The following is a 25,442-nucleotide window of genomic DNA, read 5'->3' as shown; positions in this document are numbered from 1 at the left end:
CAGGTCTTATCCTGACTAATGACAGGAAACGGAGAACCAAAGAATGAGATATTACACGCAACTCATGCTCAAATCTGAAATCCAAATTTTCCATATCACACCAGTCAAAAGATAAAGAAATGTTCGTATATATGATATTGGGGAACTCAATTTGCAATTGTAAATTCAGAATGTGTGGAAGATGCGACACATTTAAATTGACATCATAGTATTAAGTCTTTTCTTGCAATTCAAAGAAGTCTGTAGCAGAATCTCTCTCCATGAAATACATGATTCTTGATAAATATGTACTTTGTTACTACAGGGTGGATGTGAGAGGTTCAGACCAAGTCATTCAAGGTAAAAGGGAAACCACTCAGGCTGAGCACCGCTAACAGCAATCTCACCAGAGAAGGTGGAAGAGGAATTAACAGCAGTAAATAACCAAAGTCTGTTGCCTCCATTAGAGTAGTTATAACCACATTTAATAATTGGATATAGCTCTAGCTTCTTCCAGTCGTTGGCTCAACATATTCTATATTACTATGAACACCACAATCTGACAAAATTTGACAAGAGCTTTTAACTTCTTCCAGTCTTTGGCAGTCTATATAAGAACTTGACAGAAAGGTGCAGAAGTGCAAAGGCTGCTGCTGCTATAGCCAAAGTGAAAACAATCATTCTTTTAGGCAGAAGCAATATATGATCATTACGCACCATAATGTCCTCTAAGTCCCTCTTCTTTCCAAAATCTTCATATTCGGCGGTAGCTGAACCTGAATTTTTGTCTGTTCGGGCTAGAGTAGTATAGAAACGATTCAGTGCAGACTTCTTCTTCTGCAGATCTACAGCCTCCTCAGCAGACGTAATCACCTCTCCACGCTTCCCCTTGTTAAGACGAAAAAGTCTGGCCTCATAAACCTGGAGAAAGTACAATAACAATATCACTAAGCCACAATAACCTGGAGAAAATTCTAAATATGATACACATCACAATATTTAGTTACCTTACAGGATAACTTCAGTAGTCAAAAAAAAAAAAAAAAGTAAGAAAAAAGATACTAGAAAATCAGACCTGGAACAAGTCATTTAATTCGCAGTGAACACATAATACCCCATCGGCATCAGCATAGCATTCCGGACAGTATCTAACACGAGCAATATCCTCCTTCCTAGGATTGCCCATTGTCTTGTCAATTTCAAAAAGCTTAACAAGTAAAGATTCCCTTGAACTTTCCAATGAATCTAAACCACTCTGAATATAAATCTTCAAAGCAGTTATGCTGCGGAAACTGTACCAAATAACAATGTCGGAAAGTACATTATTAGCAAAATGATTAGCAAGAAAAAGATTGGCATTTCTACCTCCTGAGATAACAATTGAAAGGACACACTTGTAAACATGGAATACCTAAAAAAGAACAAAAGAAAGCTGATTTCTTTATGATTTTAATGATAAAAGAGGAAAGCTGATTTTCTTATGAGGAGCCACTAACGGGTCCCCAATCCCAAAACCACAAGAAAACACTAGAAAGGAGCGAAAAGGAGCATTCAGAGATCACGAATATTATATATGCCCAAAAGTATGATCAACGCCGTTTTTTAGCTGAAAAACGTAGAAGACCCACTTCATGTTCAAAAGCTATAAACTACTCATTCTCTAAAGAAAGTATATGGTAGATTACGCATTTCTATAGTATTAATAAAAATACATACAATAGTAGGATGCTTTTCTATGATATACCTCATTGACAATACATCAAGATGGTGCCAAAATCTACAGTGTTCAGAATTTACCTTCTAAAAAGATTTTTTCATAAAGGTATTGAGCTTCTAAAAAATCAGATCAACTATCTATACGAAAGTGGATTTTTTTTTTCTTTCTTCAAAAGTATAAGCTTGATTTTCTATGCCGGCCTAAGATCCAAACATACTATAATTTCCTTGAATAGCATAACTCTCATCTTCTATGGTTTTCAAAAGAGTTAAGTAGAACAAAATTAGCTTCTAACTGAAGCAAGAGGATTCTTTTTTTTTTTTTTTTTTTTTTTTTGATAGGTAAAGCAAGAGGACTTCTTAGAACAGAAGAAGATATGGAATACAAAGTTGCATTTATTACATGGTTAGTAATTAAGGAAGCATGTCTAACACAAGAAAAATTTGCAGAAAGCATCCAATTATGTTGCAAGGTGCTATCAATGTGGAGAAGAGGCAGAAAACTATTGGACCACTATTCTTGCACTGTCATATTACAAACCAGCTGCAAAAACTATTTCTAAACACAGTGGGAATTTATTGGGTGATGCCTAATAAAACTTGTGAACTGCTGAGTTGCTGGAACAGGTCAGGGATGACTAAAAGATAAATAAAATGTCGGAATACCATCTCTGCATGCATATGGTGGACAATTTGGAAAGGAAGGAACTCAAGACGTTTCGAAGACAAACCAAGCTCCAGCCAAAAGATCAAAATGAATTGTGTTTTGTTATTTTTGTTTTGGCGTAAATATGTAGATGATGCTGAATCAATGTTAGTATAATGCCCTACAGGAGTAGGTTAGGGATACAGTCTGAAATTTTTGGTATTTGGCTACAGATGTACATACTTTTGCAGCAAATAAACCATTGCCTCTCCGCCTCACTTCTCTGTCTAACCAACCACTTCGTTGCTCCTCTTCCTTCTCCCCTACCTTACCCCACGGAATAGGTCTACATTTAACATAACAAACATGGTGCAACAGAAACTCGTCCATATATGATATATTCAAACTTCTTGAAGATTCAGAAGGCTGCTTTTACATTCAAACAGCGTGATTTCTCCTTCATTTTTCAGCTGAAACTCATTCGTTGCTCACAAATTTCTCCAATTGAGGTTTGTCTCTGATCACTCCATCCCATACCTACACCTACAAGGGCCTTCACTAGAAAGTTAAACAAAGGAGCTACAAGCGCTTGGAGGCAGAGAGTGTGAGGCATTCTTTTCTCCATTGGGCAGTTCCAGCAGATATGTGGAGAATGTTCCTCTCAATTTTTGGACTAGCCTAGGTCATGCCTAATAGTAATAAAGATGCCTATGAAAGCTGGTGTTCATGGAGAGTTGGCAAATCTATCAAAAGAACTTGGCTTTTGGTGCCTGCTTCTATTTTTTGGTGCATCTGGACTGAAAGGAGTAACAGATGTTTTGATGGGATATCAACTCCAAACCATATTCTTAAAGCTAAATGTTTATTTAATCTTTTTACTTGGCTCAATCAGGCACCTGTATCTAGTTGTGATCATTTTTTGGACTGTGTCTGCTCCTTAGTTTTAACATAGGTTTTTTGTTGTTGTTCATGAGCGGTCACACTCTATTTACTTGTATTCTCTTTTTATATGCATCTTCTTGATCCTTTAACGAAAGTCTCTTACTTAATTAAAAAAAGGGAGCTACAAGCGCTTGGATTGTTCTTGATGAAGGGGGGAACTTTTAATGACCCTTTGGAAAGTCCACTTCATGCTATACAATTTTAGAGTGGAGGGAAGATCATGAATTGGGGCAAGGAAGCACACAAGAATGCCTTGAACAGCTTCTGGAAGCTGCCCAGATTCGTGGAGATGAAAGGCCCTTGTCCCAGCTTCGTAGAGATGAAAGGCCTTCGTCCCAGGTTTGGGGAGATGAAATGCCTTCATGGAGTCGAGCAGAAGCCACCAGTGAAGAGACCGCCCCTCCACGAATGGCGACCATGGAGACAAAAGGAAGCGGGAATCTTCCCAGACCGTGAAGACGAAGGGCATTCGAGGAGTCAAATGGAGCCTGGACGGAACCAACATTTAATGACATTTTAAGCCCTTTCAGTGGTTATTTTGGGCAACTAGTGTAATAGTTAGTTAGAGTATAAATACTCTTAAGATCTGTTCATATTTTCACTAAAGCTTTTGATGAATATTGATATCAAGTTTTGGTTATGAACACTGGTGAGTATTTTCTTAGATTCTCTCTTAATTGCTTCTATGACTTGCCCTGGGATTTGCAAGAGTTCCAATCTCTTGAGGATCCTAATAGCTATGCTACTCGGACTCTCCAAAAGTGCTGCTGCACCCGTGTCGGATCCTCCAAAAATGCACTAAATTTGGAGGATCCAACACGCACCCAACAACATTTTTGAAGAGTCCGAGTAACATAGCCTAATAGTATAGGTGCTTTGTTTGATTTTGCTAGAGGTGATTAAGGTTGTTTAATTCTAGTTATTGCTAGTTTCTTATCAAACTTTGCGTCTATCTTCTATCCCTTTAATTGCTTTCCATTAATTTCTTGTTCCTGTGTTGAATTGTTATCACATTCTCTTAGTTTGGGTTCAAGAGTAATTGGCTATAGAGGAGAAATGATCTGAGAAATTCCCGTTGCCTTTGACTACATGTGCACCAAGTTCGAGAACTTGGATAACTATAAGTCCTTCTCCTTATACTTTTTTTTGAATTGATAACGTTAGTATATATTAATAAAGTCAGTACATAGGTTGTACTGGGAACCATATTTACAGGTAAATGCTAGTTGGATGTGCTAGTGTGCAGTCCTAGCAAGATCCTAGTATGTCTAGGATTGACAGTGTATCTTCTGTGTAAATCTGTTTACACCAAAAACAAAAAAGAAGAATACAATTGAGTTTGATCTTCTGCACTGAGTTGCTTCTGTCTTCAAAACATCTAGCATTCCTTTCTTTCCAAACTGTCCACCAGATGCATGCTGGAACAGTCCTCCATCTATCTCTGTTAGTTGCTTCAGCTCCAGCTTCTTCCCAACTAAAAAGAACTTCTGTAATCCTGCAGGGCATTGTCCATGAAATACCCCTTAGACTAATAAAAAAATTTCATAGTTGGTCTGTTATCTTGCAGTGTATAAATAGATGGCTAACTGTCTCCGCATTTTCCCCACATAAAAAGCATCTTGAACACAAAGAGATTCCTCTCTTTATGAGATTATCCTGGGTTAAGACAACCTCATTTGCTAGTAGCCAAGTGAAACAAGCTACCTTATAGGGAATCTTGGTTCTCCATATATGCTTCCATGGCCAATCATTTATCTGTAGATCACTTTGATTCAAAATCTTATATGCTGCCTTCACCTGATAGACCCCTCTATTGTGCCTCTGCCACCCAAGTGAGTCCACCCCTTCTTGTATTCCTTTGAATGCTTCCAACTTGTTGTAGAGGTCAGTTAATCTTGCTATCTCCCAATCATAAAACAGTCTTCTAAGGGTGAGTTCCCATCCTTGAGAAGTCCACATTTCAGCTACTGTCTTCTGTTGGTTTTGTGCCAAACCAAACATATCAAGGTAAAGTTCCTTTAGGCATTTATGTCCCAACCAGTTATCATTCCATAATGATATTTTCCTTCCATTATTCACTCTAATGAAAGTATGATTCTTCATTGTAGGCCAAAGTACCTTGATGGATTTCCACACACTAACTCCATATGATGTGCTGACTTTCTTTGACACCCAGTTATTTTCCTCACCATACTTAGCTTTGATCACTTTGCTCCATAAGTTTTGGGATTCTTGAGAATATCTCCATAGCCATTTCATTTTGAGAGCCTTGCTTTGATTCTTCAAGTTTCTGATTCCCAAATCACCTTTCCTTTTCGCCACTGTGAGGGATTTCCATTTGACCAAATGGAAGACCTTTTTTTCCTTATTCCCCTGCCAAAGGAATGATCTTTTGAGTTTGTCTAATCTCTGTATAACTCCGGCTGGAATTGGGAACAAAGACATCATGTAAGTAGGAAGTGAGTCTAATACTGAGTTGATTAAGACTAGCCTTCCCCCCCATTGATAGATATTGTGCTTTCCACCTTGACAGCTTCTTCTCGCATTTTTCAATAACTTAGTTCCAAATCTCTTTGGATTTAGATCTTGCACCCAACGACATCCCAAGGTATATAGTAGGTAGAGACCCTACTTCTCCTCCCAGTACAAATGTCAGTTGCTCCATATTATAAACTTCATTAATGGGATAAATATGGCTCTTTCTCCAGTTGATGTGGAGTCCTGAGATTCCCTCAAACAGAACCAAGATAATCCTCAGAAACCTCAGTTGCTCCTCTTCAGCATCACAAAAGACTAGAGTATCATCAGCATATTGGAGATGTGTGATCTCTAGACTGTTTGATCCATTCCTATCAACCTCAAAACCTTTAACCCATAAATTGACTTTAGCTGCCTTAATCATGTTGTTCAGGCCTTCCATGGCTATAATGAAAAGGAAGGGAGATAAGGGATCACCTTGTCTTAGACCTCTATAAGCAGGGAAGAAGCCTACAGGAGATCCATTTATGAGAATGGAGAATCTAACAGTAGAGATACAGAATTTTATCCAATTGACCTATTTCTGTCCAAAACCCCTTTGTTCTAACATTTTCAGCAGAAATCTCCAGTTGACATGATCATAAGCCTTCTCAATATCTAGTTTACATAGAATTCCTAGTTTTTTCTGTTTGATTCTTGAGTCCACAGCTTCATTAGCCATCAACACTGCATCCATTATTTGTCTTCCTTTGATAAAAGCCATTTGTTGAGCATCTACTAGTTTGCCTACCACCCTCTTAAGTCTTTCAGTCAAAACTTTTGAGAGCAGCTTGTAGAAACTCCCTATCAGACTGATTGGCCTGAAATCTCTCAATTCTTTGGCCCCCGTCTTCTTTGGAATCAGAGCTATGTATGTTGCATTGAAGCTTTTCTCAAACATCTCCGGGGAATGAAAGTTGTTGAAAGCCTCCATAATGTCCTGCTTCAAAATATCCCAGTACTTAATGAAAAAGCTCATTGTGTATCCATCAGGACCTGGGGCCTTGTCACTTGCACACATCTTCAGGCAGCTCAGGACCTCTTGCTCTTCAAATTTGCTTTGTAGAGACACCTTCTCTAATTTTTGAAATTATGGGACAATTGTTGAAATTGGCTGCAGGTCTCCACTCTTCAGGTTCTGTGTATAACTTCTTGTAGAATTCAATGATCTCATTCTTTAATCTGTTTGGCTCCTCCACTGTTTCATCTTGAATCACTAGTTGGTCAATATTGTTGCATCTCTTGTGTGCATTGGCAGTGCGATGGAAAAAACTTTGTATTTCTATCCCTTTCTTTGAGCAACAGGGCCCTTGATTTCTGTTTCCATGCACTTTCTTCATTCTTGAGGTGATCCTCAAATTCCATGAGGATAGCTGCCTTCCTCACTGATTCCTCCTCTGTCAGAGCTCTTGATTGTTGTGTTGCATCAAAACCTGTCAATTGACTCAGCAGTTTTGATTTTTGCATTCCCAGATTTCCCTTACAACTTCTGCTCCATTTTTTTAACTTACCTTTGAGAGCTTTTAGTTTGCAAGCTAAAATATAGTCACCAATTCCTGATTCTGTCATCAAAACCTTCGGAACTCAGCCACCAATTTTCAAACTTAAAGTATGATTTATCTTGCTCCCAAGCACCACAACGTAGGGCCATAGGGGTATGGTCAGAGATCAGCCTTTGTTGGATAGTTTGCTTGATATTTCTGAAGCTATCATCCCATTCTTCTGAAATTAGAAATCTGTCAATTCTAGAAGCAGTGGTATGATTATCCCCTTTGAACCAAGTGTAGGAGCCTCCTTCGAGTTGAAGATCTATCAACTCCATGTCTTCTATAAAATTTGAGAATTCCACCATCTCACTGGACCTCCTCGAGCAGTCCCGTTTTTCAGAGGGGTACCTTGTGACATTAAAGTCACCACAAACTGCCCAAGGGCCTTCCATCAGGTCCCTCACTGCACCAATTTCCCTCCATACTGTTCTTCTTTCTATTCTGCAATTAGGAGCATATACCCCTGTTATATGACATTGGAAGTTCTGTAAAAGAGCCTCGAACTTGCATGTCAAAGTGTATGCACCAATTTGTAACACCTCCCCTTTCCATACTCTGCAGTCCCATAGTAACAAAATTCCCCCTCTCGTGCCACTAGCTTCTAAACATGCATACCTCACCCATCTCCCACCCCAAATTTGACTGACAATTTCTTTGATTTCCCCCTCCAATTTTGTCTCCTGCAGACAAATAATGTCTGCCTTCCAATTGAGTACTTGACTCTTTATGATCTCCCTTTTCTTCTTGTCATTTAATCCCCTTACATTCCATGTTATTAAATTGATCTTCATATTGCAATAATAGACAGATCTTTTCCCCTATTTCTTTTCCCATCACTCTTAAATTTGACATCAAAAGAGGCCAAACCTTTTAGTTCCAGTGAGCCTTTGAACCTTTGTTTCTTCACCTCCACCTCTGTCTCCAATCTTCTAACTTGTCTACAGCTGTCAATTTGCATGAGTAACTCCAGTGCTTCTTCTTCATGGCCTTGAAAATCTACTCCGAACATTTTTCCCAATTTAATCATATTCTGATGTACCCACAGTGTCGCATCCATCTCTTTTTCCATTACTGAATTGTGGTGTTGTACTGAGAGAGGAGTAACCTCCTCCACCTGGTCGCAATTCATGTGTGGTATTGCATGTGCCATAATTTCGAGGTTTGCAGTGGGAATTGGATCCCCTGCGTTGGTTTCTTGAATTTTCGAGCAAGAGGCGTTGCCCAGTTCCTCAATAAAAGGCGTCATTCTTTTTTCTTCGGTAGGCTCACGTAAAAGGTCATTAAAAATGACCTGGGCTGCAGAATCAGGCCCATTTAATTTCAACTTAGTATTTGGATCATTAAGGCCCAGATCACTTGGACCTTGCATGTGTTGCACACGTGCCTTTCCCTTATTTTTAATTTGCAATACATTACACCCCATGTTCTCGCCCATCACGTCTACAGCTGTTTGACTGCCTTTATCCATTAGTTGCTTATAGGGTTCCTTTGTCCACTGGTCTCTTGTGAGTTTCGTTTCTTTATCTTCTCCGACATTGTCTAGGTTTTCCGACGACTTAAGTTCAAATCTTGCCTGTTTTTCAGCCCATATTGGAATGAAAAATCTGATCCCTTCTCTTTCAATCACGATCTCATTAGGTATCTTTCTGCCATCACCAGCAATTTGAACTCTGGCCCACTTGAGATGGTTTTTGAGATTAGTTTCTTCTTCAGTAGCTATCCATCCCCCGCAGAGATCTCCTATTTCTTTGAAGATCTTTTGTGACCACAGATGTAGGGGAATCCCCATGGCTCTAATCCAGCAGGTTTTCACAATTTGAGAGTTTTGTATGCAGCCAACAATGTAGTTCCACCATTCCAGATGAAACTTGAACTTTTTCCATCTCCATTCTCCTTGAAGAATCTGCTTAGCCATGTATCTATTCGGAAATTCGAATAGAAACATGTTACCAGTCATCTCATACATGTGTGACCCCAAAAGCTTTGTTCCATGAAGCAGTAGCCCATCGCCTTATGTCTGCTAATGAGGGTCTCTCAGTGATTTCCTTCCCAAAGTACCTAATAATGCATCTTTTCAGCAAACCAATGTCCTCAATTCCGGGTGGTTCCAAAATAGAGATATCTCCTTTTTTTGTACTGACATCTGCCTCTCGGAGAGTATTGGATTGTCATTTAATCTCCTTAACTGCTTTGACATAAGGGTAGTTATCCACCGTGTTTCTGGGTGGTACTGTGACATTCAGCTTGGGGGCATAATAAATGAATCTTTCTATCTTAAATGCTATGTCTTTCCAGCCTGCATTCGAGGCCAACTCTGGGATAATAATGACTGATCTTCCTTCTCCCTTTAATGACAAAATACTCATATACCTTCCATGGGCATTGAATTTCCTAGTACAGAAATATTCTGTCAGTTGGTCCTTATTTTTCCATCTCTTTACTAAATTCTTGTGATCTTTCGATGCTTCTTTAAGTACGTAGCAAATCCATTCCACTGTCTTTCTGCCCATGGATGAGCGTCTCATCATATTGCGACTTCTCTCCACCCATTCAAACCATATGTCTTTGTTGGAATTCCATTTGGTGATATCGAAAGATTTGAAGCCGGCATTGAAGTATATCCTGTTTTCTCCCATATTAGTGCTAACTTCTGCTTAGGTTATGTGAAAAAAGGAGGTTTGGTAGTAATCACAGTGGGTGAATACTGATTTAGAAGAAAGAAATGTTAGATTCCGCCGGAATCTGATGTTTAATGGCCGGAAAAAGAAAGAGACGTCGAAATTTGGTGAAACCGAAACAGAAAGGCTCGGAAAATCCTCGAGAGGAGGCTGTCTGAAGAAAAAAGTTTGAAAAGTCGCCGGAAAAAGCCACACGCGCCGGCGCGTGGCTGAGATCTCGCCGGAAAAGCACGCGAGTTGGCCGCGCGTGAGGGCACGTGAGGGCTCATTTGCCGGTTAACTTCACTGGGGTTTGGACGCGGGAAGCTTGGCTCTTGGTGAGGGTGGTGTAGTCTTAGGAAGAAGATGGGAGAGAAGAGTCTCGGGAAGCGTGCCTGGGAGCATCCTCCTTCTCTATTATACTAGGGACTATTTGAGTGAAGAAGCAAAGTTAAAGGACAATTTTTTGACTTCTCTAATTTGTTCTGTTAGACATAGATGGTATCCATAGGTTTTGATTAAAGGTATACTCTTGGAGGATCATTAGTGCTTCACCCCTTATACATTATGGACCATTTTGGTGAAACCGCACAGTTTAGAGACTATTTTGGATAATTTTTTCCTACATCTTTCGGCTTCATGGTTACTGCGAAAAGAAAAAAGATCTATTGGTATAATTCCTATTGAAGTGCTACTGCAGCTGCTTGATTTTCTCACCTTCCCAAAAAAAAGCATGTAGACGGTAGCAGAGCCATATCTTTACACGCTGGTCCTGTGGACAAATGTGAGTTAACTAGCTAGCTTGGGGACCCACCAGTGCAACTTGTGACAGGCCTCAATGATCCTCACCCAGCCGTACAACTGAATTATATTTACAAGCCCTTGTGTTTGCAAGCCCTACCTCAAACAACAGCGTGCTTCATGCAACTAAGCACAAGGTGAAGCCATGTCCTGTGCTCAACCTTACAAGTGGCTCATATGTCGCTCAAAAAGTAATGCCAGAACTGTGATCTAATTTCTTCTCTTTTTTTGAACTCTTACCTACTTTGACACCATTCGTTAGGCCTCACCGCCACAAACAGATCCGTTGCCCTTACGATTTCAACACAAAAGTGAAGCTTATATTAAGCTTCTGTCACTGCCAAACTATATACATGTCGTTGTACAAGGGTGCAGAGATCAACCTTGAAAGTCTGCTTACTTTCTTTGATCTCTAACAATAAGGGTGAGGCGTCTGACACAAATTGGAAACAGTATGAGCAATCACTACATTTGTTCAGCATTTACAGCATGTATGTGTTACCAGATGTTAGCAAACAAAACTTAAGCTACTGAACAAAACAATTTATGTGCTACCCAACCATTGTACCAAATAGGACCACACTAGAGAAGATGATTCCGGGAAAAGGAAAAACGAGTTCGAAAGAAACTTTGCCCCTTATTTACATACTAGTTACTATAAACGTGCGTTGCACGTTAATAATTGCATGTAAATATGCAATCCACCGACATTTCGCGTTGAACATGTTTACTTTTATAATAACGATAATAACAGTAATAAGGATAAAAATAATATTATATATATAAGGTTCAGTCACATTACCAACTGGAATTCAAAATAATTAGACATCATCTAATATGCAAAATGATCAATTTACTTTAGTTAGTTAGATATAGTATAGAAATATGCAATGTAATCGTATCCTATCTAAGACGTCTTTATAAGCGATGTTACGGTGTATGTTCTCTTTGATGCTTTGACTGCTCCATCATGATCAAACCTTTTGTTATCGACGTTGATATCCCTTCAGGTGCGGCTCAAATGATATCGGTGGCCTAAAGCCAAATCTTAAATTTATTTAATATAATTTAATATATTATTTTTATTTTATATTTTTGTAACGATGTTATACCGACCATCTTGTCGGTATCTTGATCGGTCATTAATTTACCTGCTAGTTCTCACCATTGCAAATATTTGATAATTCTACTCACTAAGGCTTAGATAGTATTTTTATAAGAAATATATATTGACAGTTAAAATAACATTTTTATAAATGCTCATAATCTTATAATCTCAATTTTATACCCCTAAATAAATGTCAATATAATTTTATACATTTAGCATATTTCAAGTGTGTTTTGAAGTGACACGTCTTAATCCACTCTTATAAGAAATAATCAACTTTAAAAGATACTACAAGAGACTTCGTTCTTTAATAATCAAAGTCGTCATCAAATTATTTATTTTTATATATTGCATATTCATTAAAAACTCGACTTATTTATTTGAATAACCTCTATCATATTCCAAACAAAGATGTACAAAATCTAGTATCTTTTATTAATAATTTTATAATATGTACTCCCTTTTGTTTCAATTTAGATGACACACTTTCCTTATTAGTCCGTTCCAAAAAGAATGATACATTTCTACAATTGAAAATAATTCTACTTTAAACTCTTCATTTTACCCATTTTACCCTTGATGAGAAGCTTTTATAACCACACAAATGTCATGGCCCCACAAATCTTTTACCCTTAACCTTTTAAGACCACAAGTTTCAAAAGTCTTCTTTTTTTCTTAAACTCCGTGTCGAGTCAAACTACTTCATCTAAATTGAAACGGAGGGAGTAATATAAAATTTAGAAAATTTTGGGCCATTCAATTTTAGGGACCTAAAGCAATTGCTAGTGGCTTCCCCTAGAGCCGACACTGTATCCCCTCTTGTAAGTGCCATATCTAATTGTATGTGTGAGAAAATATGTTACGGCAAATAACTCCAACATTTGTCCATATGCTTTATTTATTGTCATTGCAAATTACAAACGAGATAACAATAATTTTCAACAAATTTAAAAGAATATACTTCATTTTCAGATATGAAAATTGAATTCTCGGAATAAACATATATTTGAAAGCACATTGACCTATATCAAATTGTATGTGTGAGAAAATATGTTACGGCAAATAACTCCAACATTTGTCCATATGCTTTATTTATTGTCATTGCAAATTACAAACGAGATAACAATAATTTTCAACAAATTTAAAAGAATATACTTCATTTTCAGATATGAAAATTGAATTCTCGGAATAAACATATATTTGAAAGCACATTGACCTATATCATGATTTTTGTTTATACGATGTTATTGTTAAGACCTCTATAGACCATCCTTTATGCCATTACATAAGCTATCTGAGGGATCTAAGTTTTTTTAGTACTATAAATGCAGTTTTCTTCAAAACTAAATTGTATGCAAATGAAGATTATTTTTAACTTTGTCTGTTATGTGCATACATGACACTACATTGCATAAGATAGTACTCCTTCTGTTTCAATTTATGTGACACACTTTTTTTTATAATTAATTCAAAAAAGAATAATATTTTTCTATATTTCATATGTAACAATTCTACTTTAAACTTTCCAATTTATTAATGATTTATAGCCACATAATTTTTTATAGTTTGTTCCTATATAGTACATTAGTGCTTCATCGTCTATTGAACATGTCCTAAAATACTCACTTAGCACGCATGGTTCGATTGACATTGTCCGATGCTATGCCTTCAGCTCTTCACTATGTGAGCACCTGATCGTAGTAATTGGAATTTGAACTACTTACATGAGCACCTATTGTAGTTTGTTATTTAGTTTTGATTATTATTGTAGGCGAAACAATACATATTGTTATTTTAAATGCTCGCCTTTTATAATTTACTCAAAATTAAATAACAGTTAAATTTATCAATCCTTTTTACTCCTATTTTCTCTTTCAAATCGAAGCAATTGGATGTCCAACTCGGGCCTATATGACATGACCGATTAAAACTAAATTGCACGGCTAATATTAGGTATTTGATCTTCATTAAAATTATAATAAGGCATAATTATAACTTTAATTAAATTCCACCATAAGTATAGATTTCTTGCTTGAGTTCATTATCGTTTCAATAAATACTCTTTAAAGGGGGTTCTTAATTTGATTATCTTTTAAAACTTCCTTAAAATAAATATTATTTTAAGTTTTCTTTAATCATTTTTAAAAAAAAAAATCTTTACCTACTCCTTTTTCTAAATGGATTCATGCAATAAGTTAACATAAGATTAAATTGCGAATGTAGTTCAAATAGAAAAAAATAAAATAAGGAAAAGATCAAATTATCCAAATAATTAGGTTCTATACACTAAAACCCTATGGCAGATACATTTATTGGTTATATTGGCAGACAATAGGTGAAGGCTATTTTAGCGTAAGTTATCCAAATATCATTAGGAATGTAGTCATTGTTGTCCGAAAAGAAGGATTCTATCTTCTAAACTATGCATATTAGTGATGTTATTGTTCAAAAACGAATTACTATAATTCTGTCCTCTTTAGGTAAAGAATTATATCCGATATTACAATTATATCCAACATTATATTGCTTAGCTAAATAAGTATTTAGGGTTATTTTGGTCAACCAACATTGTATTCATGCTTTTATAATAATATAGATAAAGCAACTGCAGAGTTGATAACAAGAAAAAATCCGGCAAAGATGCAAGAAATTGCAACTCTTCATATATTGCAATAGTAATGCTAATTCATACGGTCTTTCTCAACAATTGTCATCAAACAGTAATGATAGCAAATCATTTTGATGGACAAGAAAAGACCCTAGAGTAAAGAATAAATGCATCACTAACCAGGAAGCAACTTTTGATGCCCTAGAGGTGTTTAGCGTCCCAGACACAGCTTCTCCTATTTTCCTGATCAATTCATTTGAGGAGTCCTTGTTTTGCTCGATATGATGTAAAACTTCCAACCACCAAGCAGAATACTGGTTCTTTCTATCAGTAAATGCGTTACATACCTTCAAATATAGGACATAAAAGAATGTAAATGGAAATTGCAAAGCCTGTATAGAAACAGAGACCAAGTCCAAAAAGAAATACAAAAACAATTGAAGGGTCTAAACTGAAGACATCCCATAATTTACTGATCCAATAAATAAATAAATATCTCAAGACATCCCAAGCACTTGAGTTTAGTAGCTCACATCCTGATTGTAGACAAATGTCAAAACCGTCTTCTAAGAACACCTGGACTAATCTTAATCTCGGGTTCAATCAGGTCCGATATCTTAATCTCACCCTGCTCATTTTTTAAGTTGTTTCAGGGCTTCATATCAACATGTCTAAGAGTATGATTTATCCTGTTAATGAAGTTCCTAACTTAGAGGAGCTAGCTGATGTTCTATGTTGTGCTACTAGCTCTTTCCCAACCACATATCTAGGCTTACCATTGGGAGCAAAGTATAAGTCTACTGCAGTGTGGAATGGAGTGATAGAAAAGGTGGAGAAGAGATTGGCAACATGGCAACTGCAGTATCTCTCTATGGGTGGCAGGCTAACCTTGATTAGCAGCGTTATGGATAGCATTCCAACCTATTACATGTCACTTTACCCTATGCCTAGTAAGGTGTTCAAGCAGCTGGACAAGCTCAGGAGGACCTTCTTTGGAAAGGGAATAGTGAGGGGCATAAGTTCCACCTTGTCAAGTGGTCCAAAGTAACCCAACTCAAAGAACTCGGCGGACTTGGTATCAAAGATTTGGCAAAGCACAACAAAAGCATGCTAATGATATGGATAGGAAGATTTGGGGAGGAAGATACCAGCCTGTGGAAGAAGGTGGTGATAGCCAAACAAGGACAACAAAGTCATTGGTGTACTAAACTAAGCAGAGCCCCTCATGGAGTGGGGTTATGGAAACACATCAGTAGCCTTTGGGATGATTTTTCATAGAATGTCTCTTTCAAGGTTGGGAATGGTTCTCATGTTAGATTCTGGAAGGATATTTGGTTTGGAAATTGCCCACTGAAGGAGAGCTTCCCTCTACTATTTCAGATAGCCAGTGATCCCAATTCTACAGTTAGGGAATTTTTTTTTGATAAGGTCCCAATTCTACAGTTAGGGAATATAGATCAGAAAACACATGGGCCCCTCTCTTTAGAAGAAACATGCATGACTGGGAGTTGGACAATTTTTCTTTCCGTGAATGATCAGATCCCAGACAAGCTCAGATGGGGAAGAGGTAGTGCAGACTCCTATACAGTCAAGGCAGGCTATAGGTATATGTCTGAACAGAATGGAATCATAGACTCTTGGCCGTGGAAGCTCATTTGGAGGACAAAGTTCCCACAAAGGTTATTCGCTTCACTTGGACAGCCCTTAGAGAAGCCTGTTTAACTCAAGATAATCTCTGTAAAAGGAGCTTTTAGTTGGTGAATAGATGCTACCTATGCCAGCAAAACTCTGAGTCAGTCAACCACCTTTTTTTGCATTGTCCAATGGCAGCAAATATGTGGAATATGTTTCTAGCAATCTTGGGGCTTAGCTGGACACAACCTCAGGGCATTAAGGAAGCAGTAGAAGGATGGAGCAGATGGAAAGTTGACAGAGCCATCAAGAAGTCTGGAAGATGATCCCAGCATGGATGTGAGGCTTGATTCGCAGGTCATCCCGAGTAGAGGCAGCTTCAAGTACCTTGGTTTGGTTATCCAGGGGGGAGGGAGATCGACGAGGATGTCACACACCGTATTGGGGTAGGATGGATGAAGTGGAGGTTAGCATCTGGAGTCCTGTGTGACAAGAGAGTGCCACCGATACTCAAAGGTAAGTTTTATAAAGCGGTGGTTAGACCGGCCATGATGTATGGGGCTGAGTGTTGGCCCGTTAAAAACTCACATATCCAGAAGATGAAAGTAGCAGAAATGAGGATGTTGCGGTGGATGTGCGGGCACACTAGGATAGATAAGATTAGGAATGATGATATTCGGGAGAAGGTGCATGTGGCTCCCATTGATGACAAGATGCGGGAAGCGAGGCTTAGATGGTTCGGACATGTTCAGAGTAGAAGCCTAGATGCTCTAGTACGGAAGTGTGAGCAGTTGGTTGTGGAGGGCACGAGAAGAGGTAGAGGGCGGCCTAAGAAGTATTGGGGAGAGGTGATCAGGCAGGATATGGCGAGACTCCAGATTTTCGAGGACATGACACTAGATAGGAAGATGTGGAGGTCGAGTATTAGGGTTGTAGGTTAGGAGGTAGTTGAGTCGTGCCTTACTTCGTACCATTGTGGGACTAGCCATGTAGGGTTTTTGTCTAAGATAGCTAGTGTCAATATTGTGGCTTACTATTTCACTTTTCAGTGCATGTCCTATTTACTAGCTATCGCTTTTTCTTTGCATCTTTCTTCTAGATTTCATGGTGTACCTATTGTTCTTATGATTGTTGTGGTGATACTAATATTTACTAATATTGTCTCCCTTTGCTTTGCATCCTTCTTCTGGATTTCATGGTGTTTCTATTTATCCTATGATTGTTGTTGTGATACTAATATTGTCTCTTTTTTGCCCTTTTGTCCCCTTTTTTTTTTGAGCCAAGGGTCTTTCGGAAACAGCTTCTCTACTCCTTCGGGCTAGGGGTAAGGTCTGCGTACACACTACCCTCCCCAAACCCCATTAGTGGGATTTTACTGGGTTGTTGTTGTTGGCAAGAAAGGAATCGCAGATGTTTTAATGGCATTTCAACTCCAATCCATGCTCTTAAAGCTAAATGTCTTGTGTATCTATTTGGTTGGAGTACTCTAGGCCCTGTAAATAATGTTATTCCCCTTCTAGACTTCATTGGCTCACTTACTCTAATTTAGTCCCTTTCTACTTTTGATTCTTTTGGTTAGCTCCCTGGGCAGGTTTTTGTTATATTGTAATGGAGCTAAATTTGATCCTTCTTGTAACTTTGAATCTCCTTGATGCTTGCAATGAAGCAACTTATTTCATCAAAAAAAAAAGAACACCTGGACTAATTGGTCTCACGACTCTAAAACTCTCACTAAAATTAGATATGTCTAGTCTATTGATGCCAATAATTAGGCAGTCTACACCTCCTAAATAGAGCGAGAGACAGATGAGAGAATTATAATGACGAAGCACCAGTTGAGAAGCCAGTTGATGATGAGGCACCTCTTCTTACGAATTATGATGGAATTGAATACGCTTCTTCTGATAGACCAAGCAAAGTAATTAGTGGACGTGCTTCCTTTAAGCTCAAGATATCTCAGGTACCATACTGGATAACACTGTAGCACACAGAACCCCTTCACCACCACCATGAATCATGAATCCTAGGACCTCACCACCACCATCCGAGAGCCAACCCTGTCGCGACACTACCCCAAAAAGAATCGCCGGGATCTGACACCCCACGCGCCGTCACGCGCGGCAGATCTCCGACCACCCCTAGCCCACGCGCCGGCGCGTGACACCTTTCCAGGCCAGATCCCAACTTTTTTCCTTCAGACAGCCTCTTCGTGAGGCTGTTCCGACCTCACCCATCCATCAACCTCCAACTTCCGACCACTTCGCGAGGCTGCTCCCTTCCGATTCGAAAACATGTGGTTGAAAGTGCCAGGATTCGGGGACAAGGTGAAAGAATGGTGGACAGGCTACGGGGTATCAGGGTCACCTCCATACCGTCTTTCGAAGAAACTCAAATTGCTAAAGGGAGATATTATTAGGTGGAATAAGGAGGTTTTTGGGAGGGTAGAGGTTAAAATGAGGGAGCTTATGCATGAAGTGGGGGACTTAGAAAGAGGGGAAGGGGCGGGGGAGTTAGACGAATCTGAGAAAGAGAGATTGGGGGAGGTTAAGAGGGAAATAGTCGAATTAGCAATAGCTCAAGAGACTAGTTGGCGGCAAAAATCGAGGGTGCTCTGGTTAAAGGAGGGGGATTCGAATACCAAGTTTTTCCATAGGGTGGCGGTCGTAAATCGAAGGAGAAACTTCATAGAGTCTTTAGTTGTGGATGGGGTGAGGATTAAGGGAGAGGAGGAGGTAAAAGGGGCGATAACGAGGTTTTATGAGAACTTATATAAAGAGGAAGTTAGTTGGAGGCCGATTTTGGGGGGAGTAGAGTTCAACCATATAGGGGAGGGAGACAGCGAGTGGCTAGAAAGGGCTTTCGAGGAGGAGGAGGTGCACGAGGCTGTGTCGTGTTGTGCTGGTGATAAGGCCCCCGGGCCTGATGGTTTCTCCTTGGCTTTCTTTCAGTTCTTCTGGGACACCATCAAGGGGGAGTTGATGGAAGCCATTGAATACTTCCATGCGAATGGTGTTTTCGAGAGAAGTATCAATGCTTCCTTTATTACTATTGTGCCTAAGAAAGAAGGTGCATCTTGTATCAGAGACTACAGGCCTATTAGTCTCGTGGGGAGCATTTACAAGATTATTTCTAAAGTGCTTTCCAACAGATTTAAGAAGGTACTTGACATGACTGTGTCGTCCTCCCAGAATGCGTTTGTGGAAGGTAGGCAGATACTGGATGCTGCCTTGGTGGCAAATGAACTTGTAGACTCCAGAAGGAAAAATAGAGAACCCGGCTTACTATGCAAGTTGGATCTTGAGAAGGCTTTCGACCATGTCAATTGGGAGTTCCTGGAATTCATTATGATGCGGATGGGGTTTGGGGAAAGATGGAGGGGGTGGATAAAGTTCTGCATTTCCTCAGACAGATTCTCTGTCCTGGTTAATGGTAGCCCGTGTGGTTTCTTTGGCAGCTCCAGGGGTCTCAGGCAAGGTGACCCCTATCCCCCATGTTATTCATTCTAGTAATGGATGCTCTAAGCAAGATGATGGATCGTGCGGCGGGCGGAGGTTTCTTGAGAGGATTCTCAGCTCCGATTGGGGTGCTCAGTGCCCGAAGAGTCTCACATTTGCTTTTTGCGGATGACACACTGGTTTTCTGTGATGCCGACATGAATCAGTTGACCTACCTGAAGCAGGTCCTGCAGTGGTTTCAGTTAGTATCAGGACTCAAAATCAACATCGGCAAGTGTGAGATTTTTCCGGTAGGTGTGGTTACTAATATTGATGCCTTGTTTGGTGTTCTCAGATGCAAGGTGGGTTCCCTTCCCACTACTTACCTGGGTCTCCCTTTGGGCGCTTCATATAAGGATACTACGGTTTGGAATCCAGTGATCGAACGGGTTGAAAAAAGATTAGCAGGGTGGCAGAAACGGTATTTGTCAAAAGGAGGTAAGGAAGTGCTTATCAAAAGCACTTTATCGAGTATGCCCACCTATTACTTATCACTGTTGCAAGCACCGGGGAGCATCACAAAAAAACTGGAGCGACTTCAAAGGAACTTTCTGTGGGATACGGCGGATGGAACTAGAAAGTTTCATCTAGTGAATTGGCAGACAGTCACATCCCCAAAGAAGTGGGTGGACTTGGAGTGAAAGATCTTAGGGTTTTTAACAGAGCTTTAATGGGGAAGTGGTTGTGGAAATTCGGGGTAGAAGAGCATGCTCTGTGGAGGGAGGTCATAGTTGAAAAGTACGACTCAACGGGAGGGGGTTGGAGGACCAAGGCGATCACAACACCTTTCGGGTGTGGCATGTGGAGGAGTATCATGAAGAATTGGGAAGCATTCAGTGGCAACATCACTTACAGGGTGGGAGATGGAAGGAGAATCAGCTTTTGGAATCATAGGTGGTGTGGAGAGGATACTCTCAAGGTCTCCTTCCCCCATGTCTTCAGAGTTTCAAACCAGAAAGAACTGATGGTCCAACAGATTCGCAAGGAGCTTGAAGAGGGGTAGTATGGGACCTCTCATTCAGGAGGAACATGCAAGATTGGGAGATTGCGGAGCTCCAAGTTTTGTTGGCGCTGCTATACGGGCAAGACAGGCTTCAGCCATCCTGTGACTCTTGGAGATGGGGCTTGCGTGGCGATGGTTTGTTGACCGTAAAGTCCTTTTACCAGAGTATGTTGGTGAGAGAGGAGACCACTTTTCCATACTCCTCGATCAGGATTCCTAGGGCGCCCACGAAGGTGTGCTTTTTTGCATGGCTAGCGGCAAGGGGAGTGATCTTGACTGCTGAAAATCTCCGAAAGAGGGGAATTACACTTGTTAGTTGGTGCTACGTGTGCAAAAGCTCAGGGGAAGAAGTTGATCACCTTATGTTGCATTGCCCTGTGTCCTCTGCTCTGTGGAGGGCAATCCTGAATCTTTTTGATGTTCAATGGGTGATACCAAGCACTGTAAAGGAAATGTTACATAGCTGGGGCGGTTTTCGGAGAAGAAGAAAGCAGAAAGCGTGGAAGTTCGCCCCGTTAGCTCTCATGTCGGTAGTATGGGGGGAGAGAAATAGGAGAGCTTTTGAGGAGATTGAGTCTCCTTTTTCACATCTTAAGAATAGTCTTTTATCTTTGATCGCTTTTTGGTGCACTCATTTAGCCCCTACTTGTATAGAAGATTGGGCGTTTTTTGTAGAGAATCATGTTCTGATGTAAATTCTCTACGTCTTTGGTATACTTCGTGTATACGGGAGTTCTCACCCTTTTGATTAATACAATTTACCTTATCAAAAAAAGAGAGAATTATAAGTAGTAACTAAGCAAAACAAATATAGTCAAGTAAATTGTGACCTTGACATTTTATTTGTGCACTTCACTATTGAACTATAGTATTATCTAGAAAATTTTGATTATTTAGTAACTGAGATAGTGAGATGGACATGCGAAAGCTCATTACCTTGTCTATGCAGAAGAATAATCAGTATGTTCCCTACTTTAAGGTTTCCTATTGTCAACCAGTCAGCTTGTCAGTTGTCATATTATATGCACATTGAAGAGCAAACCGGAGATTCTCCTTTCTTTTTTACCAACACACTCTGCCCATGCTGCCCACTTATTAGCTAGTTTCAAGAAAGCTTAAATATTGACCTAATTAGATTTTCTTTTTGCTATATAATTGTCTTAGAGTTTGGGAATTGAAAAGCAACAAGAACAAGAAAAACCAGAATGACTAAGAGGACTCTATACACACTTTTTAAAAATACTTCCTGAATGTAACAGATCAAACATCTTATTTTGAAATACTACACAATTATTAGTCTCTGTCTTAATGTGAAAAGGATGTTGTATAGCTTGTCTATATGGATTGTCCTCTAAAATTCCGTCTTTGCATAAAAGATTAAGCTGTTGGTTGAAATAGATATTTTCTTTTTCAATTTTCAGCTGTTGGCTGGAACAGATAGTTTCTTTTTTCACTGTCTCCACCTTGCAGGCTAAATATCTGTGAGAGCCAGGAAGTGTGAATATAAAAAACTCTGTCCCAAGACCTTTTCTTGCACATTCCTAGTTAGATAGTTCCCTCTCATCTAAGAGCTCAGTTGTCTGACAGATGCATCCAAGAAGAGGAAATATTAAACAGCATCCAAGAAAATGACATCTTCTATGCAAAATCAGGTCTGTTCAACACAATAAGTATAGCCAAAGGTTTTCCACATCTATGAAGGCCTGTCACGAATATTTACCTGATCATATGACTTCTTGAACTCTTGTTGGACCCCTGCCAGCTTCAAACTAAACACGGATAAGAATTTTTTCTTCAACCTTTCACATGCTGTTCTCAATGATTCATAACTTGTACAAGTGGATAATTTTAACTTAGTCTCAGAATTTTCGTCAACAGAATCTTTTGCCAATGAATTTGACATTAAGTTGGATGGATCGCCAGAGCTAGTGACTAAAATGCTTTCCTCCTTAATTTTGTCTTCCCCGTGTAGAGCACCTTTATTACTTTGTCCAGCATCTTCCATGTTGGATACTTTATCTCTAGGGCTTCCAGGCGCAGATTCAAGCTTTTTCGAACTGTCAGAACTGAGTGGGAGTATCTCAGCAAGATTATGAGTAATATGAATGTTTAATAAGGGATCCAACCGGAAATCCTCGAAATGGTCTTCTGCTAAAGCGAGTGCTTCTTGGTACAATGATACGGCTTGAGAATAATTTTGATTAATTATAGCAATACCGGCCAGTGCATTTAATGCAACAACTAATCTCCGGAGGGCTTCCTCTCCTTCTACCTTAGTCTTAGTCACCAGAACCTACAGAAAGTACCTCTTATATACGCATTTGACTGGCAACAGCTTTTAAGAAAATAACAGTTTTCTGATCCTGAATAATAACATACCGACAGAATCTCCTCCATAGTCATGGGAGACTGTTGTAGTGATCGCAACCCAGAACTCCCCACTTGGGGGTGGCAACAGGCTTGGCGTAGTTTTAGAAGTGAGTTAAAGAGCTTGGCAGCCTCTATATTTGTGATAACAACATCTGATGCAGCATCTTCCAACTGGGAACCTGCAATGGAAGTAAATCTCAGAACACATTGCTTCCGCTAATACTATGATTGAAAAGAAGATATATAATCACCAGGTGCTTTTCTCTTGTATATATCATTTTTGAAACTTTCAATAAGCTCACAAGCGTCATTCACACAAGTCTCATGCTGCCTTTGATAAAAGTGCTCTTCAATTGGTGAAAGAGAAAGCCAAGAGACACACTCTTCTTGAGGTGGAAGCTGCAGTTCATCAGCAACATTCACTTTTGATGACCTCCACATTAGGTGCTTAAAGAAATCATGTGTGAAAGCCATCGCTCTGGAATCTCCCTTCTGGAAAGCAAAAAAGATATCTCTGAGATGGAGCAATAACGAGGGGAGAAGAGGATAGAAAGAGAAGAGAATGGGAACTTATAAGCGTCAAGTGCATAAATAATACATACAATGATTGCTTAAGAATGACCAGACCACAAACCTCATAAGGATCACGTATAATATCGGTCCACCACCTAAAAATATTAAAAGGACTTGCATTGAGGAATCTCAAAAGACCAAACAAGTCATCAAGTTTCCTTTGTATGGGAGTCCCTGTAATGCACCACCGATGAACTCCATGTAGTCTTAGTGCCATTTCAGTTGCAGCAGCAGCATTAGTCTCTACCATTTGAGCTTCATCCAGACATATCCTCCACCATAATATTCTGGTTAGTAGAGTAGGTATAACAGGATATCTGCAACATGAAACGCCACAAAGTTATCCTCGATCTGGAAACAGCTGAAAGCCAAAAAATGAGATACAAGAAGACCAAAGCAGCAATCTGGTTAGATTTCCTAGCCATAAATTGGTCCTAGATAACAAGGTCAAAAGAGGAAAAAACAGCTAAGATCATTACTCGAGAATATCTTTACAGACGGAAGCTCCACGCCAGAAATGTGTACATAATCACCTTTTCAAGGATCTGTTAGCCTGGACAGTTTACCTCATTTTCAAGCGAGATTGCCTGGAAATCATACCATGAACCAAACACATTTCTATGATCCTTTAAACACATATCATAAGTGTTTTTTGAGAGCATTACTTTATTTTCACCAAGGTTCCAAAGAAAAGAAAAAAAAGTATAAAAGGAGAATAAATTTGAATACTTGAAGTAATGGCTTCAGACATCCCCTAAACATAAAGGAAAAACATGGATAAAATTTATCATGTGTCCAAAAAAATCCATGTATCTCCTCACAGTAAAAGCCTCAAGTATTTAAAAAAAGTATAAGCTGTAAAACTTCATGCTATATTTTCAGAGTTCATATCAGTCTGGAAAAGGGGCAAAAAGCACCAGTTGCATCATTAATGCACATCCATGATCATTAGTGAGCACACATCCATGGTCATTATCATCAAATGTTAAGCAATGAAGTTAATAAGTTTGAAAAGAAAAGAAAATTAAGGAAAATAAAGAGAGGGACGAAATTAAGAAAATACAACCAGCATGCCTACCATACACACTTTCAGACCCAATAACCTGGTCCCAGCAATAGTCAGTCAAATACTTTTCAGAAATTGTCACACAGGGATAGGTACTGGGGGACAGTCACCAGCCAGATAGTGTATAAGAAGCAAACAAGGGACGCATTCGTCAACTTTACAATAATAATATGAACATATTCAGGAACTAACAACAAAAAGCAACATCACAAACCATGTCTCTCTATAACCAAACCGATAGAACTCCCTTGAATTTAGGTCACTCAAAGAGAAGGAGAATTCTTCTCCGGTAAGGACTGACAAGGTAGGAGATCTATAAAACATACTTTTCGATCAATAACAGCACCAGAAACATTTCTGGAGCTAGACTCCAGTATCACTTTTTTTAAGCTGTAGCATCATGTAGGAGTCTGCTGTGATGCCTTGATTTCAGCATTAAGAACCAAAAGAAGTCAGAAAAAACAGCACTTCCCCCTTAAGACAACTCTCTATCCAAGCAAAACCATAAAAAAGAAAAAGGAAATTGCAGGCTGAAGGGAACCTTTTCTCAAATCTCATAGCTCGACGATCACCTTCATGCCTGTCAGAGTCGTGTGATAAGTCCTCTTTCAGTACGTCATAAGTTGTCAAAACGATGTCGGCACTGAGAAGCTCATCTATATCTGGCAAGGGCATCTGTGATAAAGAGCTAGTCCTCACGCCTTCATAAATGCATGTTTTCAGCACATCAGGATTTGTATGACTGGCAATAGGAAGGAATGTTGGATAAGCAATCAAGATATA

At 39.3% G+C, this 25,442-nt stretch overlaps 1 protein-coding gene across 5 annotated transcripts in view; it reads right to left on the bottom strand.

Moving 5' to 3' along the window:
* The window catches only part of LOC107776915 (uncharacterized), a 57,105-nt gene that overhangs the window by 19,892 nt on the left and 11,771 nt on the right, over nucleotides 1-25,442 (bottom strand). For all 5 annotated transcript variants that reach the window (XR_012708824.1, XM_075252101.1, XM_075252100.1 and 2 more), the window contains exons 6-13: nucleotides 25,201-25,401; nucleotides 23,655-23,910; nucleotides 23,272-23,512; nucleotides 23,030-23,199; nucleotides 22,371-22,943; nucleotides 14,702-14,868; nucleotides 1,055-1,271; nucleotides 697-900 (exon numbers count right to left, since the gene is read on the bottom strand). Coding sequence is in view for 4 of the 5 variants with exons in the window: in XM_075252101.1 (XP_075108202.1) it covers nucleotides 697-900; nucleotides 1,055-1,271; nucleotides 14,702-14,868; nucleotides 22,371-22,943; nucleotides 23,030-23,199; nucleotides 23,272-23,512; nucleotides 23,655-23,910; nucleotides 25,201-25,401 (2,029 nt within the window). In the remaining variant the exon portion in view is untranslated. The remainder of the gene's footprint in view (nucleotides 1-696; nucleotides 901-1,054; nucleotides 1,272-14,701; nucleotides 14,869-22,370; nucleotides 22,944-23,029; nucleotides 23,200-23,271; nucleotides 23,513-23,654; nucleotides 23,911-25,200; nucleotides 25,402-25,442) is intronic.

This window comes from Nicotiana tabacum, chromosome 4, assembly GCF_000715075.1.
Source record: "Nicotiana tabacum cultivar K326 chromosome 4, ASM71507v2, whole genome shotgun sequence".
Classification (NCBI taxonomy): Eukaryota; Viridiplantae; Streptophyta; class Magnoliopsida; order Solanales; family Solanaceae; genus Nicotiana; species Nicotiana tabacum.
The sequence above is the reverse complement of the archived record's forward strand: the minus strand, read 5'-3'. Positions and strand labels throughout refer to the sequence as shown.